Source organism: Pteronotus mesoamericanus, unplaced genomic scaffold, assembly GCF_021234165.1.
Source record: "Pteronotus mesoamericanus isolate MK-2021 breed Mesoamerican mustached bat unplaced genomic scaffold, CSHL_Meso_final contig_221, whole genome shotgun sequence".
In the NCBI taxonomy this organism is placed as follows: Eukaryota; Metazoa; Chordata; class Mammalia; order Chiroptera; family Mormoopidae; genus Pteronotus; species Pteronotus mesoamericanus.
Window position 1 is genome coordinate 494218 of NW_026555092.1, and position 19410 is coordinate 513627.

General features: G+C 43.4%; 1 protein-coding gene across 1 annotated transcript in view; it reads left to right on the top strand.

The window, feature by feature from the left end:
- The first annotated feature begins 16693 nt into the window (after positions 1-16693).
- Positions 16694-19410, top strand: part of MICOS10 (mitochondrial contact site and cristae organizing system subunit 10) — a 31203-nt gene continuing 28486 nt past the window's right edge. Inside the window, exon 1 of the mRNA XM_054571654.1 lies at positions 16694-16854. Within this exon, the coding sequence (XP_054427629.1) occupies positions 16791-16854 (64 nt within the window). The 5' untranslated portion in view covers positions 16694-16790. The remainder of the gene's footprint in view (positions 16855-19410) is intronic.

The window sequence follows — 19410 nt, forward strand, 5'->3', positions numbered from 1 at the left end:
TATAATTGTGAGGTACTTTGATTTCTCCTCTGAGCTAGTCATACCACCTTACAAGTTCCCTCACTACTTAATAGGTTACATAAACTCTTTGTATGGGTTCATTTCATATGCATATGAAAATCAAAATTTTATATTTAAAAAATTATGTTTTGAGTTAACATATGTAAGATGTTTAGAACAGTGCCTGGACCCAGTACTGGCTCAATATACATTAGCTTTTGTAAGTAAAGGATTTAGAGTATTTGCTTTTTACAGGTGAGGAGCGTGAGGTGCAGAGAAGGTAAGCAAACTTGCTTAGATGTCATAGCTTGTTGGAGGGGGAAGAGAATGAGAAGTCAGGCCTGTCTGCCTGCAGAGCCCATTTTCTCGTCCCCACCCCACCCCACCCCCCTCCTACCCACAATCCTCTCTGACTATGCTCTGCTAATTCACACTCATTTTGCTGGTTTCATAGTTGGAGTCTTTCTGGATCCTTCTGGGCTAGGTTAGCACCACCTCCAATCTTGTATCTTCCCCTATTGAGCTCATACCATAAGTATGTTGCAACGTTCAGTTTCTCCATCTAAAGGATGAGCCTCATACCACCGGGGACCCATACTGTTTCTGTCACCATCCAGCCCAGAGCTTGGCATGCAGCCAGTGCCCACGTGCAAGTGCCAGGAATGAGGCATCAGGTGGGTGTGGCATTTTCTCCCGCTGGGATGGAGAGCTGGGTGCTTTCTGGAACTGTCTGGAACCCCTCTGCTGCTCTGTTCTCTGCCAGCTCCACATTCCTTCAGCTCCCGGTTGCTCTAGAGGGTTCCAAGCCTCCTAAAGAAGATGCCCAGAGCCACTAGCCTCTCATGACTTGGGTTTCTGGTTTTTGTTTTTTTCTTTCTCTTTTTTCCCAAATCAAATTCCAGAAATGCAGGTTTAAAAATAACCAAGAAATGCAATCTTCTCCACCAAGCCACTTGGCAAAAACAAATCCTCAACGAAGACCAGTGTGCAGTCTCCCTTCACACTTACTCATTTTCAGACGCCAACTCAGCTCTGTTTTGGGTGGGGAGGAAAAGGGGAGGCAGGACTCCCTGGGGCTGAAGGGCAAGGGCACCCGAGGAGCTGGGCACAAGCTGGACTGGATGGCGGGGCTGACCCCACATTATGGGCACACGCCCTTGCAGGAAGCCCAGCTGCTTGAGACTGCTGTGAAGTCCGGTTTTCCTTGGAGTCGTAGCTTGCTGGTCCCCAGCCCTGGACTGGGCAGGAGATGAAAGCAGCGCTGGAAAATGGTCTCCATTAATGATCTGGAATTCACTCTCCTTCCCTAGGGAGACATCAGCTTCTGCTTGAGCTTGCCTTTCCCCATCAGGACTTAGGGAACTGGTGGGAGGACTAGGGTGCGGCAGTTATACTCCTGCTCAACAAGGTCCTCAGCCTCTCTCCTCTTCTTTACGTGGTCTATTTTTCGACCCTGTCATCTTTCTTAATGCCCATTTTGTGGGTAAGAAAAATGTGTGATGGAAGAGAGGAAATTCAGGACCAGGGAAGGCCTGGAAAACTCAAATTTCATATTTCCTCCTCTTTTGAATCAGCATTTATGTCCCTCAATGGGGTTTTCCTGCATATGCTTGTATAACTCCCTTTTAAAACAATTTTTGCTGTTTTTTCCTTTCCCTGCCCCTGGGTAAGTTATTCCAACGACTACTTTCCACCTCAAAAGAAAGTAGTGGACAGGAAAAAAGTGGTCGTGTGGTCTGTTGGCTGCAACTCCAAGTGGAGCCAGGAGACTCTGGTTCTATTCTGAGCCTTTTTGGGAACCGGACGAAGGAGAGGGACTCGAGCCCTGCCCCTTTATAAGAATTCCTGGGACCCCATGCCAACAAGAGGAGGTTGCTTACTCCAGATCAGGAGGGGACCAGACATTACCGTTTATGAAACACCTGCAAAATGCCAGGTCCTTTCCTGACCAGCTCACTTCATCCTCACAACTCGGTAAGATAGGCTTTTGTGGTTTCCATATTATAGATGAGGAAACTAAGGCCCAGAGAGTGGCAGTAGGGAACAGAGCCTGGTTCTGGTTCTCAAGGACAAGCTATTTCACTTGAATATGCAACCTGCCAACCCTGCTTTATTCACTGAATTACTCAATCTATTGAGTGCCTGTTATGTGTCTTCCCTCCGCCATCATCATAGTGGTGAGCAAAACATAGATCTCTTTCTTTATGGAGCTTATCTTCTAGTTGGGGGCAGGTGAAGGAAGGATGAAGCAGAATATAAACACAATAAATAAGTCAATTATGTAACACGATAGGTTTTACATGCTAAGGACAAAAGAAAAATTAGAGTAGGCTAAGGTTATTGGGAGGGCTGAAGACACAGTTGCATGTTTAAATAATCAAGATAGGTCTCTTGGAGGAGATGACATTTGTGTGAAGACTTAGAGATGTGAGAGTCGGGAATGCTGATGTTCAAGGGAAGGTTATTACTGTCAGAGGGAATAGTCAAGTCAGTGCAAAGGCCCCACATTGGGCGGTTGCCTAGCAGGATGGAGGAACAGCAAGGAGGCCAGGGTACTTGCAGCAGAGCAAGCGAGGAGTCCTTACAGAGAGTAGGGCTGCCCTGACTGTTATGTTGAGAACAGACTGCAGAGGGAAGAAGCAGGGGCCGTGGGGAGGGGACTGCTGCGGTTATCAGGTGAGAGGCCCTGGGGGCGACTCCCAGGCTGTGGGCAGTGGAGGGGTAAGCGGTGGCCAGACTCGGGTTTATTCTGAAAGCACAGTCAATAGGATTTCCAGATGGTTTAGAAGTGAAGTGGGAGAGGGAGAGGCATCAGGGGACTTCCAAGACTTCTGCTGGAAGGAGGGCTTCCATCTGCTGTGTGGAGGAAGGGTTCACGTGGGGCAGATCCGGGCAGGAAGGAGGATCAGAACTCTGGTTTGGGACATAGTGAGTTTGACATGTGTAACTTGTGTCCCCACAAGGCCAGACAAATAACATCCAAAAGCATGACTGAAGGGGCCTGTTTGTGAGGAACTTCCAGACAAACCGACCATGTCCACAGTTTCCCAACCCCACCTTCTCTTAAACAGGCTCTTTGTAACCCAGGGCTCTATAAACTTGGATGGGAAAAAAATTACATTTTTTTTTTTTTAATTAACCTTTGATAGAATTTAACATTTTCCTCAATTATGAATGTAGATAACAAACGCTGGTAGCCTTAGGACCAGCGACTATCACCAACAGAATTACGGATTTTTATTTCACATAACTGGTGCTTCAGGTGATCCCCAAATGTCTTTGACCTTCACCACTTCTTCGAACTTATGGAAGTTATTGGACCTGCCACTAGGTTTTATGGTTCAATACATTAGTAAGCACATCCATTACTATATCATAAATTCAACATTAAAACATTTTTTATAATGGTATTTCATTATATTTAGTTTCCTTTGTAATCCTGTGCATTTTTTTTTTTTTAATCTCTAAAATCATTATTCTGAGCAAGGCTTCATCAGCTTCCCCGGGCTGCCCAAGGAGTCCACAGCACAAAAGAGTTAAGACCCCTGATCTAAGTTAAATACCCTTGACAGGAAGGAGAGCAAAAACTAAATCAATCAATCAATCAATCCCTAAAATATCTTGATCTGTGGCAGGAGCCATGCCAGGAAATTTATAGGCACTACCTCATTTACTCCTTAGAGTCACAAGTGGACATTGTTATTCTTCCCATTTTACAATTGCGGAAATTGAGGCTCAGAGAGTTTCAAGTCACCTAGCCAGTCTGTGGAAAATCAGACGTTCAAGCTCAGGGCTATTTCTAAAGTCTGTATTTACTCCACCAAAACAAACAAACAAACACCAATGGGATCGTATGTTGTGGCCTAAATGTCCCTCTGAGTCAGCACAGTGTCACAGCTAAGTGGCAGGGCTGTTGGAGTTGAGTCCTGAGACTGCAGCTAGCCTGCCTGGGCTCACCAGCCTGTGCTGCCTATTTACATGTGACTTTAGGTAAACTACGTAACCTCTCTCTGTGCCTTCGTTTCTGTGTCTATGTCACAGGCATGATGGGGATAATAATGCCACCAGCTTGGATGCTTTGTAGGGTAGCAAATGTAGGATGCCTAGAACAGTGCCTGGAATGTAGAAGGTGCTTGCTTTATAAAGATTTATTTTTATTAAGAGCTTTGGCTCTAGAGAGAAATAGATTGGATTTGAAAGTCAGTGTAACTTCTTACTAGCTCTGTGATCTTGGGCAACTCACTTAACCTCTGTCAAATATTAATTTGATTCTCCCTAGATTAGTAAAGTGTAGTTGTCAAAGATATTTCTATATTTATTGGAAAGTACAAGCAATCTCTAATAGATACATGCTCAATAAGTGTTAACATTTGTTATTATTTGCTTAATCTCTTTTCAACCCCATCAATTTCCGTAATGCTTACTCTTTTGTCTATATTTTTACATTGTTTTTGATCTGAGAGAAAGAGAGAGAGAAATATTGACTTGTTTTTTCACTTATTTATGCATCCATTGGTTGATCCTTGTCTGTGCCCTCACTGGAGATGGAACGCGCAACCTTGGCGTTTCAGGACAAAGCTCTAACCAACTGAGCTACCTAGCCAGGGCTACTCTTGTTTTTATTGAGCTTTCTCAATTCCATTCTTTTTAATTTGATGATTCTGTGGAATCTCTAACATAATCATGTTATTAAGGTTAAATATGGACATTTCTTATCCAGATACAAGTACTTACTGAGCTCTTACCACACACCAGACACTGTTTTAGACATGTGGATACATCAGTGAACAAGAGTCAAAAATCTCTGCCCACAGTATCTGACATTCTAAACATTAGATATTCTGTTTCTTATAAAGTGCCCTTTATTGATCTAGAGAGAATCAAACTGATATTTGACAATGATAACTTTATATCAGTGTATTGGACATAGGTCTGTACTATCTTTCCCCAGACAAGCCTCTCCAAGCTGGGCCCGCAGCAGCTCTCCAACCCTGTTCCCCATCACCAAGAACTTCTTTCTTCTTTAGACATGCGATGCTCATTCATGGTTCTATGCCTTTGCACGTGCTTAACCCTCTGCGTGGAATATCATTCTACCTGACAAATTCCTACTTGTCCTTTGGCTCCTGAATCAAATGTCCACTTCCTCCATGAAGCCTTCTTTGACTCCCCAGGGCAGATGCCCACTCTACTTGAGCCCTCCAGGGGACATCTGCCTGTTTTACCTGATTAGCCTCAATTCCTTAGTCATCTTTAGTTGCCCATGAGGGAACAATCTCCTCCTTGCTTTTGGTCTAATGGGCTGATCTTAACCCTACTTCACCCCTCATTCCAGGACTGAGCTCTTGACTAAACATAGCCAATCAGAGTATTTCATGTCCCTTGCAATAGTGATTGGTTCAGGGATGCACACATGATCCAAGCCTGACCAATGAGATTCAAACCTGGGACTTTTTGTTTAAGCCCGTTTGAAATGCGTTTCTGTCACTCACAATCAAGAATTCTGAGGAGTACAAGCAATCTCTGTGTAGATTGTATTGTGATTTCTCTATTACCTTCCCTCTCTCTCAACTACTAAATATGACAGGGCAAAGATTGATTCTTATTCATGAGATGGTCTGGGGTCCGGGTCCCTTCAGACAAATGACAGGAGAATTGACATAATCCCGGGACAAGACTGTAAATATATACTCTTGTCTGTCCCATGAGAATGTGAACTGCTTTTGGTCCTTTTTGATAAGGATGGAAAAGGATACACTTGCCAGATCAGTAGCCTCCATACCATGTATCTGAGGCTGCATTAATCTGCTCTAGCAAACATACCTCATCAAGAATAAATAGCAGCTGCAATTGGCGCTACTACTTGGTGGAGTTTACAGTAGCCCACTGTCATCTTCCAGGACCTGTCCGGTTTTTGTAGGGACCACACTGGTGAATTCACCCTCTACTGCTGATTAATCACCCTCAGCCTTTTCTTGTCTTTCTCTAGTGCGTTGGTTGCCTCTAGCAGTAGCCATCTGATTCCACAGTCTTCAAAACTCTCTAACACCTGATATATCACACCTATCAGGTTATTCCCTTCCTCCAATATCCCACTTCAGTTCACTGTCAGTGAAAATTTTAACAATTGCACTGTAATTGCATGCTAGAGGCTCCTGGTATTCTACAAACCATGACTGATGAGGTCTTCACTGCCAGATAACTGGCAGGTGATCCTATTCTAAAATCCCATTTTAGTTTGCTTTCTAAGACTACTTCCAGTATCAACTGACATAGGTTGGGTTCTCTGTGAAACAGATTCTGAGTCTGAAATTTGCACATCAGAAGTCAAGGGGTTTGGCAGGGATGCTCTCAGGAACAACCACTGTGAGTGAGCGAGTGAAGCAGAATTGAGCAGAGAAAGAAGAGATGCATTTTCTCTGAAGGCTTCATACAGAGCCATGGGGGAGCTCTGGAGTTGAAGTGGGCTTTCCGAGTTGTCCTGCCTTGAGACAAGGGGGCTATGCATTTATACTCCCTCAGGACCAGTCATTGGATGCAAGATGCCTTTAGGGAGGGGACTTGATCTTGGACAGGGCACCACTCCTTGGCTGGCCTATGGGGTAACTGCCTGATCCTGAAGCGGGGGATGTGGGAGAACATCACCGCACCCTCTGCAGAGAATCTGTCTTTTTCGTGTTGATGTGTGGGCATTCCACATACATTTTATAGATTAGCCTCTTGTCAGTTTTAGATATTGCAGATATCTTCTGTCATCTCTCTGCTGTCTCTCAGTGTCATTTGTTGAGCAGAATTCCTTAATTATGATGTAACCAAATTAATAGATTTTTCCTCCTTAAAAATTTGTCCTCAGTTCCTAGATCCCAAAGATATCCTTTTACATTATGTTCTTCCTTTGAATAGAGTTTTACCTTTCATCTTTAGGTCTTTAATCCTTCTGGAGCCCACTCAGAATGTGGGTATTATGTAGGCACTCAATTTTTTTCCTTTTTCCTCTGTCCTGTCAACCAGCTTTCCCTACTTTGTCTTGAACTCTGGGCTTTCTGGTTTCTGCCCTCACCAGTGTCTTAAGATGCCACATCTGCAGAGCATCATCCACTTATCAATATTCTTACTTCATGGCTTTTTAAAAATCCCCATTCATCTTGCTCTCCACGCAGTACTAGCCACTTTGGACCACTTCTGGGAGCTCTGTGTGTGTGCCCTTTCTAATTTTTTTATTCCTGCCTGCCTTTTCTTTCTTTGTCTCTTCCTCCTTTTTCATCCCTAGGGCTTTGATGGCTTAACTCTCACTTGCAGCTCTTAACAACTGGTGTAATTTAAGGCTCTATCCTTGTCTTTATTTTTATCCCTTGTAATCCTTTTTTTTTTTTTTGAGAAATTCATCCATTTGCGAGATGTCAATACCTCCAGGTGAGTGACTTGCCCTACTGGGAGATCCAGCCCTGACCTCTCTTGTGAATGTCAGTGATCAATTTCAAACTCAAAATTGAACATATTTTAGTACGTCTAAGTTAAAATGAACCTTAACCGTGAAAGTAATTTTATATGATTCGCCTGTATTTTATACATTTCCAAATCCTCCAATGTTCTAGCACAGGACCTTCTATAAACCAGGTGTTCCACACATATTTATTCAATGAATGAGAGGATCTTTTCTGTTCAGCTATATTAAAAGTCCAAGTCAAATTTTTTTGGTTCAAATATTCATGGTTCAAAAGATCATATAACATTTCAGGGGTAAGTTCAGCCAAGAGTCAGCTTTCTTCTTCCTTTAGGAAGAGAGTGGCTCTCTCTTGGTTGGTCACCTCCTCCCGTCTTGCAGTGTTCCTCTCCCAGAGATAGAGCAGGGAGGGAGGAACAGGGACTGGTACTGTGCTGCACTGGAAGCATCATAGTTTTGGAATCAGAGAGACCTGCATTGAAATGCCCTATCCTCCACTTAGGAGAGGCTGATTTCCTTATCTATAAAAGATAAGAGTAAGAAAGGTTAACCCAGATGGCTATTAGAAGAATAAAAGTAACAACACCTGGAAAGTGCCTTGTGCCCAACATGAGCTAAAAAGAATTGTGAGTTCCCTGCACCTCTTCCTCCTTGTATCCCTCTCCCACATTCAGCTTAAAGCTGGAGACAGAAGTGTCTGAGCTCTCAGGGTAAATGGTCCCCATTATGAGCATCCTGCACAACCAAAGGGAAAAGTTGGACTGAAATTCTCCTTGACCTGCACAGCATCCCCATGTATCTGTAGAGTACAATAGGTTGAGGGAACTACAATTGTCTCCGCTTTATAGATTAAGAATTGGAATCAAATTCCCAAGCGCATCAAACGAGCATTTCGCAGTTTACAACAGCTCAGAACTCAGACTGTCTTGCAGGGAGCTTGGTCTTACTTTTCAGATGGGCACTGAAGGAGATAGTGTCAAACTGTCCATCTACCATGATCCCGTTAAATGACCTGGGCAGGATGTGGAAGTCGCTGCAGGGATGAGAGTTAAAGTCATCCAAAGCATCCTCGGTTTGTCTTGGGAATCCTTCCAGACTACCTCCTTGTTTTTCCATCCTGCTATTCCTTACTAGTAAATTTCTTGGTCTTCATCTCTTTATTTTGGCTTCATACTATGGTTCCTATCCTCCACCCATCTCTTTGCTGGATGGCCCTCTGGGCTTGACTCACTCTTCTGGCTCTCAACAACCACACCGATCCAAGCCATTGTTTTTGGTCTTTGTCCTTCAATCTCCCACACTGCTCCCACGGGTAAGGAGCAGGCCATCTGTCGGATCTGCAGGATGCGCCCCACCTCTCACCAGGATCACAAGGGTTACGGTGGCCCATCAGTTTCAAGATTGCAGAATAAAGATGTTGCTGTCCCCCCTACTTTTAAAAATCATGCCAAAACAAGAAATGCAAACAAAAGTATTATTGATTAAACCAGGAGAAAACGGCACCCCCTCATCAAACTAGATGAATTGGAGAGAGGAAAGGTAAAGCACCCCAGGTTAGCGGTGGGTATTACGGGCCAGACCTTAAAGATGACAGGGGGTTCATCTTATGTATTTTGTTATCCCCAGAGCTTAGCACAGGACTGGACAAATCAATTCCTCATCAACATTTGTTGAATGAATTGCATCATTTTACATTTATCGCACAACGTATATTGTATATAGTATTATCAGCATATGAAGACATATTTTAATGAAAGGAGAACTGCTAGGAATGTGCACTACAATGCTAACAGAGCTGCCATTATTTCTGTCAGAGAGAGGGTCCTCCAAAACCCATGCACTGGGGAAGGGAACTCAAAGAAACACCCTTGCCCTGATGTTTAGCATTTCATTGCTTCAAGTATTTTTTTAAAATGTACAGAATCTGCTCTTTCATTAGCTCAGTTTTCCTTTTTCATTATTTGAATGTGAACTTGGTTCCTGTGGAGGCCAGGACTTGATAATTACAGTCAGCCCTTTGCAATTATTAGTAAGGAACCAGGTAACAGTACTGACATTTAATATTTAATTGTTTTTGATCAACATTAATTAGTCACAGATGCACACCAGATTCCCATTTAATTAAATACTCTTGGGAACATATTGCGGGCTCAGGGATTCTAACCACATCAAAAAGTAAATGTTCAACTTTAAAAGTTAGGCCCTAGAGACCCAGGCATCCATGGAGAGGAAATTCCAGATGTCTAGCATTCTCCCTCTTTGCTCAGAAATAAACCTCCTGCTTCCAGCCCCTGGAATCGATACCCTATGGGTTTCTGCTGGGACCTTCCAGGCTGCGGCCATCTCCTCCTTCTCTCTCTTGCATCACCACCGTTTCCCTCTCTACTGAATCCTTCCCGTCCACACACCACCGTGAGTAAGGCCTCTCGCCTACCAAACCTGCTATCGACTCCTCCCCTCCTCCAGCTACTGCTCCTTTTCTTTGTCCCTCTTTGTAGAAATACTCCTTGAAAAGATTGGGGACAGCGAGTGTACAATCTTTCTCCTCTAGCCTCTCTCAAGCCCAGTCTTCAGACTTTCGCTCCAACCACTCCAGGGAAACTATTCTGGTCAATGCAACCGAAATAACCTCCTTGATGTTAAATCCAACGGCCAATTCTCCATCTTTACTTGACCCAGTTCATCATGTTCTCTTCCTTGAAACATTTTCTTCATTTGGTATCCAGGAAGACTTTTTTGTTGTTGTTGTTTTCTTCCCACACATGGTCATTCCTTCTCATTCTCCTTTGCTGATTCATCCTCCTCTCCCCAGCCTCTGCGTGTTAGAGGGTTGCAAGGCTCAGAACTGGGTCTTGTTCTAACTTTCTCCTCTGGCCATACTCATCCCATAGGAGATCTTAGAGAACTATATACGTGCATTGAACTCCTCATTTTTATCTCCAGCATTGACCTTTCCCCCACTTTGCATTTCCACTTGAATGTTGGCTAAGCCTGGGCCCTGTAGAAATGAGAGCCTGAGGCGAAGCTTATGCGTGGGCATACTCTGTAGAAGAAGTGCAATCCCAGGGCAGAAAGGGAGGGAAGAAGAAAATGAGGGAAAGAAACACAAGAGGTACATTTGCAAGCTAGCCACAGATTCACAAGAAAACACAGCTACTGGCCAGGTCCCATGAGAACATCTCCAGAGGGGGAGGGTGGGGCCAGGGGACGACAGAGCTTTGGTGCTACCTCTTGGAAAGAGTAGAATTCGGAAGGAAATAAAATTCATCTCTTCTCTCTCAATGATAAAAGTTTACCCCCGAATCTCTAGGTTGTAGTCTGTGGCCCCTTTGGGCTCATGGGGATGCCAGCTGCCCTAGCTCTGGTTTAGAACGTGATCTGGGCTCAGAAGTGTTGGGAGGAAGCATAGCCTCTGTATCTGGTTACTTGGGTTTGGTGCCTGGAGCTTTTGCATGATGGAGGTTAGCTGGAGCCTGGCCCTCACCCTAGGGGAGACTGAGACAGCCTGTTGTCTAAGCAGGAGGCCATTAGTTGCAGTGGCCTCTGAGTAAGCAGTCAAGGGGGTAGGGAGCAGAGGGGGCTTAGGAAATATGGGGCAGCACGTAAACTGGGTCTACTGGGCAGCTTCAAACTTAACCTAGCTGACATTGAATTCCAAGTTCTGTTCCCCCATACAAGCTTCTTTCTCCCATCTTACTGTGAACTCCCATCTTTCCATTTGCTCACACCCAACATCTTAGACCCATCCTGAGCTCCTTTCCCCCGTCCCCAAACCCCTATCTCATTTGTCAGCAAATCCTGTAACTTCTACCTTCAGAGCACATCCAGAAGTCAACCTCTTCTCACTGCCTCCTCTTCCATTATTCTTAGATGATAGAACAGCCTTCCTACCTGGCTCTCTGCTTCTGCCAGTATCCCAACACTCTAGTCTCAATACAATTGTCAGAGTGGTCTTTGTCACAGGCGAGATGGTATCAATCCTCCCCTCAGGAACTGCTAATGTCTTCCTATCTCACTCAGAGTAAAACCAAATTCTTTGTCGTGGCCTACAAGTGCTACACCATCTGCTTCCGCCACCCCTCTTGAAAGGACAAAGCCAGCCTCATTTGCTATTGTGGCACCATTTGCCCAGCAGGCCTATGACCTTGTTAATATGACTGCCATTTTACTCTTCTGAGCTTGTTGGGAGGACTGGAAATTATTGGAAGCAAGAACAGTACACATAGTTCTCTACAGCCACAGGCAGAAGATAACACGGGAACAAACCACAGCCTCCTGTTACAACGGCCCCACCTGCCCAGGGGCCACACAACAGCAACCCCCACCCTTTTTTAATCCAATTATAATCCAGTAAAAGCTCAAAGTCCCCACCCCTCAATGCTGGTGTGTCCACAGCATGCCCCTGTCCTTTCTCGAAGAGTGAATAAAAACTTTATTCTCTACACTGTCTCTCCTTTGTGCATTCCTTCACAGCCCGTGTCACCGACCACCCTAACAAGCAGGGTTGGTTTCTTCTTGGTGACTCAGAGGGAGGATCTGCTCCATGCCTCTCTCCTAGCTTTGGGTGATTAATCCTTGGCTTGCAGGCACATGGCTCCAACTTCTGCCTCCATTGTCACATAGCCATTTGCCTTCTGTGTCTGTCTCTGTGTATATTCTCCTTTTCTTATAAGGATATCAGTCATTTTGGGTTTAGGGTGCCCCTTATTCCAGCATGACCTAATCTTAACTAATTACATCTGCAATGGCCATATTTTCAAATAAGGTCACATTCTGAGGGTCCAGGAAGGATATGAACTGGGTGGGAACACTATTCAACCCAGTATATCTGCTTCAAGGTCACAGAGCAGTAAGTTTGCAAAGTGTCTCTATCATCTCCTCTTGACATGGACACTTTCATTAAATTTTTTAACTTAATTTTTTAAATTAAAAAAAATTATTGCTCTGTGTGTGTGTGTGAGGGAGAGAGAAACATTGATTTATTTTTCCACCATTCATGTAGTGATTGGTTGATTCTTGAATGTTCTCTAACCAAGGATCAAATTCGCAACCTTGGTGTATCAGGATGACAATATAACCAACTGAGCTATCTGACCAGATCTCCTTCCATTAAAGTGGAACCCCACACTCCTGTTATACTATATATTAAGAACATATGATTGAGTAGTTTAATCATTTGAAAGAGCAAGAATTACTCCAATTAGATGCCACTGTGTACTTACTAGACTGGCAACAATTTTAGATTGTAATTAAAAACCAGCTGTTTGCGAGGATATAGAATAACAGGAATGTTTATTCCCTGCTGGAGAAAATGTAAACTGGTATCATCACTTTGGGATAAAATTGGCAATATCTAAAGAGCTGAAGATAAGCATACCCTATTGCTCCCTTTAGTTATATGTCCTATAATCCTATACAAATACATGCCAACATGCATAAAGATGTATTTACAAGAATTGGTAGCCTTGTTGGTAATAACCTCAAACTAGAAGCAACCCAAATATCCATGGACAGTAGAACAAATAAACAAATTATGGGTAGAACACAGTGGAATACTATACAGCGATGAAACCAGAATGAAATAAACACACAACATGGATGAATCTTAAACATGCATAATAATGAACAAAATAAGTCAAATACCATACAGTATGGACTATATGATTCTAGCCATACAAAGTTCAAAGCCAGGCAAAATTAAACTATATTGTTAAGGATGAATAACCAGGATAATGATACTTAAAGAAAAGCAAGGAAATGAGTAACACAAAAGTTAGGATAGTTATTATGCTAGCAAAGGACACAGTGAGGAGTAGGCTTCTGAGATGCTAGTGATGTTCATTTTACAAGTTTTGTTATGCTGTATTTATGTTTCTAGCATTTTTATGTATGCCTGTTATCTTATAAATATCTATATATGCATGTAAATATATACGTAAAGGGGAGAGCTTCTGGACGTTGGAATCAAACAAAGAAACTACACAGAAGCTGTTTGACTCTGAGCACATTATTGAAAGGGCAAAACAATAATATAAAACCCCTCTTGAAGAAAGAAGATATGAAACAAAAGAAATGTGAATCTCCCTTTAAGAAAGGAATTAGTTTTTAACAGAAGGGAAACAAACAAAAAACCCCACTGAAATCTAAAAGACTTTTATGCAGGTGCTGTGGTATAAAATATTCTAATCTGTGTTGTTAATGAAGCTGGATTTACAACCTAGTAAACTAAACAAAGAGCTTATGTTGAGTAGATTAACCAGTTGGGGCCAAAATCTAGTGCACTTAGTGATAGTTTTTGCTTTTTCATTATTCTTCTATCCAATGTAAAAAGATGCTGGCTCTGTTGTTGTGTGAAATTGTTTTATCACGAGGCTGTCTTAACCCATTTGAAATGCAAACTTCTATCTTTGTGAAACTTGCTCCATACAATTGAGAGAAGTCCTAGAGACACTAATAATGACTTAAATAGAGTCCCAACTGGGAACTAAGTACTACTTTAGGCAGATTGTAGTTATTGACACATTTTGACATGATAGCCTTTGAATACTTCCTTACTTTGTGATATAAGAAGCTGTTCCATTGCAGAGTCATCTCAAATTTTCTCTGCTACAGCCATGGAGTCTCAGCCGTTTTCCCAAGGAGCCCTGGATTCTTTTAGTAGAGGATGGTATTTAGAAGCCAAGATCTAGGCCTGCTTATTGCTACTGGTGGGCCATTGCTTGGAGGGCCTCTCAACAAACAGGAACAGGAAATACACACACACACACACACACACACACACAATTTTTATCCCTTTCTCTCTATATTATATTGAATGTCATGAGTTCATACTGACACATTGAATTCTAATCTAAGAGCAAAGCCTTCTTTCAAGCTTTCCCCCGTTTCATGTTTGTAACTCCTTTCTCCAGCATTGAGAAATCTATTTTTAAACATTTTGAATACAACAAAATTTATAATGTGTGTATTGCCAGTTTAAAAAAAAAATGTTTTTCTCACTTGTATTGGTCTTTGTTCTCTAAGAACTATCAAAACTCCAGAGATTTCACTTATTTTATTCATTCAACCAATATATATTTATCAAGCAAATACTATGTGTCAGATAATGTTCTTGGGCTGGAAATATGACAGTGAACCAACATCACAATTGGGAAAAGAATGTGGAAAGAGAATAAGAGATACAAAGCTTAGAAAATGGCAAAGCTGGGATCTGAACTCAGACAGCCTGGCTCCAGAATTCATGCTATACCATCTGCCTCTGATTGCTTTTGTAATTGCTCTCTGCCTTCCACAAAATTTTACAACTCTCTTGAATCCAATAAAAATGCCTCTGTCAGTTTCTAAATCTACACAATGCATCTTCCACATGAATTTTCTTGATATTCAGTTTCCAAATCTGTGAAAATATACTAATCTCAACCTGCTGAGAGGATAAATAAAATTATATGAGATGCCTGATGCTACTTGTGACACATCATAGCTATTTAGTGAATTTTCCTTTTCTATTTCAACATAAATGCTACACTATAAAGTTCTTCCAGAACAAAGACTTTTTTCTTTTCCTCGTTCAATCAGTGATTTATTCATATAGCCATTCATTCTTTTATTCTGGAGACTTTACTTATTTATTTTTAGAGAGAGAGGGGAAGAGGAGAAAGAGAGGGTAAGAAACATCGATGTGAGAGAGCAGCATAGATCATTTGCCTTTTGTATGAGCCTCGACTGGGGACCAAACCCACAACCCAGGCATGTGCCCTGCCTGGGAATCTTGCCTGAGACCTTTAGCTTTGTGGGAGACGCCCAACCAGCTAAGCCACACTGGTCAGAGCCCATTCATTCTTACATCCATTCCAAAAGCATTTACTGAAAATCCAATATATACCAGGCTCTCTGCTAGTTGTGGGGGATACAGGAATGGCACAGCCTCCATTCTCAAGGAGTTCACAGTCACATCCAGGAGACACATAGTTACAATACAATCCCATATGTATTACAGCTCAGAAGAAAGTGAGAAAGGTGGCCACGGAAGAAGCCTTCCTGAAAGTAGGGGCTCTATCATAGCAAGGATTGGTATAGCAGTTCTGCTGTTAAAGTCACCAAGGACAGAAAGACGAAAAAATAAATGGGTGAAAGAATTTGATTCTGTTCAACAAATCTTTCACAGAAGGTCTTACTGCCCAAGACATTGTGTTCCAAACTGGGAGTGTGCAGGTGGTAAAGGGGCAGCTCAGGCCCTTAATGAGCTTCCATAATAGTTTTCCTGGCAAATACAAAGTTCTATAAAGAGATGTTTCAATACAATGTAGTGAATTACAGGGGTAGGCAAGCTCCTGTGACAAGATGATGAAGAGGGGCTCCAAGGTCTCTTAATCCAGGCTTCCTAGAATGAACTTGTTGAACCTTGGTTATATCTAGTAGATAAGTGAGAGTCGTTGACAGCTTCTAATCAAAGGAATAATATGGTCAAATTGGTATTTGTTGATAGGATGGAGGAGGAAACCGAGGAAGGAAGACTAAACTCAATGACACCAGCAAGGAGGCTGAATTAAGAATGAGAAGCTGGGGGGTGGGCATGTTATGTGTAGAATTTGGCAGTTGTGCAATTACTCAGGGACAGTGTGCAGAGTGAACAGGGTATTGATGGGAGGAACCCTGTGAAACAACGCTCTTAAAGCATCTGGCAGAGGAAAAGGAGCCCTGGAAGGGCACCTAAGGGGGAGAGTCAGAGGACTAGGAAAGGCTGGTGTGCTGGGAATCCAAACGAACGAAGAGAAGGCGGAGACAAGGAGGGTCAGGAGGGAGGGAGCGGTTGTGTCTAGTGCTGTACAGAGGTCCAAAAAGCTCCACTTGATTGGCAATAGGTGATCTTTTGCCAGAGCAGTTTCTTTATCAAGCAAATACTATGTGTCAGGAGGCTGTGGGAGCTTCACTGCAATAAACGAGTGAGGGAGTAGAAAAAGTCAAGGTAAGTAAATGAATGAATAAATCAAGCGCTGTGCCCTCACTTGCCTTGGGAATTTCCAGAGCCAACGTCGGGAGTTGGTGCGGAGGAAGGGACTTCCAGACAAGACTCTGGATGCCACCTAGGAAACCTGATAGCCTCAAAACCCTTGGGTAGGCGCGGCTCCAAGGTCAGGGTCACCTCGGGCCTCCCAGCAACCCGTCACCTTGACGACCAACTGAAAAAAAACTGGAAAGGACGGAAACAGTCCGATCATCTCGCGATATCTGGCAGGCCGGCGCCGGTCTTCTGGGCCTGGGAACCGCCGCCAGCTCTCGCGAGTCTTGCCTGGAGTCGGAGCACGGGGCCAGATCGTAAGGAAAGCTGTAGTTTAGGGCGAGAAACATGTCGGATTCAGAGCTCGGCAGGAAGTGGGACCGGTGCATGGCAGATACGGTCGTCAAGATAGGTAAGAGGCTTCGCGCCCCTGGCAGGCCGCGCTGGGAGCCGATGAGCCAGCCCAAGGCTCCGCTGACCTGGAGGGCGGAAGGGGAGCTCCGTGAGAGGTCAGGCCGCCCGGCCTGTTCCAGCCTCTCAGGCCAGGGCCAGTTGCCCGAGCCTGGGCGGGAGGTCACTCGGGCGGTGGGAGACGCGGGCCGCAGGAGCCTGGGCCGCGCAGAGTGGGAGGAGTGGCGTTGCAACCCCGAGAAGGTGGGGGGTTGGGTGGGCAGGTGGCACAACAGCGTGCCAGAGGCTCGAAATTCTCCCCGCGGCCACATCTCCCGCACGGGGAGTGGAGTCTGGTCAGGAGGCCACGTCTCATCGTAGCTGAAACTAAAGTGCCTTCTAAAGAAGGTCATCGGGAGCACTATACAGACACTGCCAGGCCCTAACGTGAGTTGCTGTCATTCCCGAGTTGTAACCTAATTTATCCGGGCCTGAAACCGGAGACACAGTGATGGTGATCTGGAATGAGAATTGCCCTGGAAAGTAAGTCATTGGTCACTTTGTAGGCCTTAATGTACCTGTAGACTTTTAGCATGTGCTCAGGGACTACACACCTTCCCAAGTCACTGCATGGAGGGAAGTGGAAAGAGGGGGATTCCTTCACGGAGCGAATACTAAGTGCCAGACACTGTGCTGGATGCACAACTTAATTCATTACCCCATACTGGTCATGAAATTGAGAGTCAGGTGAAGGGATTTGTCCAGGGTCTAATAAATGGCAGAAGTGCATATTTATACCAGACTTGCCTCAAATCTCGTTCTCTTCTATACTAATTTTTATTATCCAAATTTGATGTTTTTGTGTGGAAATCTTAAAGAGTATTTAAAGAGGATTGTCCTTGAATGAAAATACAGGAAAAGAAGATTGTAAGCTCCATGACAGCAGAGATGTGTTGGGTTTGTTCACTGCTGTATCCACAGCCCTTAGAAGAGTGCTTACTAAAAGTTGAGAAGAGTGAATAAATGAAGTAATATATCTCAGGTATTCAATACCACTTCATCCTTGAATTCACTACTTATTGACACTGTGATTTGGGGCAAGTTATTTAACCTTCCCGTGTCTGTTTCCTCATTTGTAAACTGGCAATAAAAATGATTACTTCCTCACAGACTTGTGAAGATTAAATGAGTTACTTGCTAGGGGTATCCAGCCTTTTGGCAACTCTGGGCCACACTGGAAGAAGAAGAGTTGTCTTGGGCCACACATTAAATATACAAACACAAATGAAAACTGATGAGCAAAAAAAAAAAAGGGGGGGGGGTTTCAGTAAGTTTATGATTTTGTGTTGGGCCGCATTCATAGCTATCCTAGGCTGCATGCAGCCCACAGTTTGGACACCCCCTGTTTGTAAAGGCTTGAATATGACTCACTAAGAATGAATTATTTTGGAAGTGACCAAAGAAATACACAATTTTTGTTATTTCTAACAGCTTACATTTAGGAGAGAAGATTTAGCACCTAGCTACAAAATGACCAAAGTAATTACTAAACAGTATGATGTAGTAGTTAAGAATGGGAGGTAGATAGAACTTATATAAGGTACTTAGAATAGTGCCTGGCACTATGTATGTAGTAAATGGTGATAGTAATAATTGTCCATATTAATATTGTTTTGCTAGTGATGGTTGTGTGAGGCAGAGTGTAGCATCATTATCATTCATGAGTGGGACACTGGTTGGGGGTATGGCATACACAGGTAAAATAATTAAGTGAGGCCCCCATATGTAGGATATCAGATAAAAATTAAAATGGATGATTCTGACTCTTTTTGCTGTAGCACTATTATATATCATCTAAGTGGAGTGATGGGCTAGGGTGATCCAGTAAGAGTTTGCAAGGGAAATGGGCCCTTAGCTGACCTTTGGAGAATGACTCGGACTTGGATAGTCAGGGAGGGTGGGAGAATTTGAGCAGAGGCCCAGCTGAACGTGCGTGGAGGAGGGAACGGAAGCACGGAAAGGGTAACTAACTAGCTGGAAGTGGAGGAGCTGGGTCAGAACCCAGGCATTGTCATTTCAGCACCCCTGCTCCTTAAAGAAGGCTGGTTTGGGGAAGTCAGGACTGTGACATGTCTTAGAGAGATGAAGGCTTTTTTTATATGCATTCTGTAGATTCAAGGCCTCTGTCTTAGATTAAATCTATTACTTTATGCTTCCAGGGCTCATTACACGTAGGCCAGTGGGGAGTCATGGGGTGGTTTTAAACAACAAATATTTATTGAGTTCTGAGCCAGTCTGTGGGCAAGTAGAGAAGCAGGAGGCACTTCACTGCCCTTAACAGGGAATTGATGTGATATAATGAAATTTTCCTGATTGTTCTGGCAGTTTTTATACAGAACAAATTTGGAGTAGAGGAGACAAACGGTACTGTAAATGTGAAGTGGTGAAAGTCTGAACGGTTAGACCAGAAAGAAATATTTGAGAAACTCCCAACTTTTTACCGCATTTATAAAATGATAATAGTACAACCCGCTTCCTAGGCCAGCACAGTGACAAGTACATAGTAGGAACTCATTAA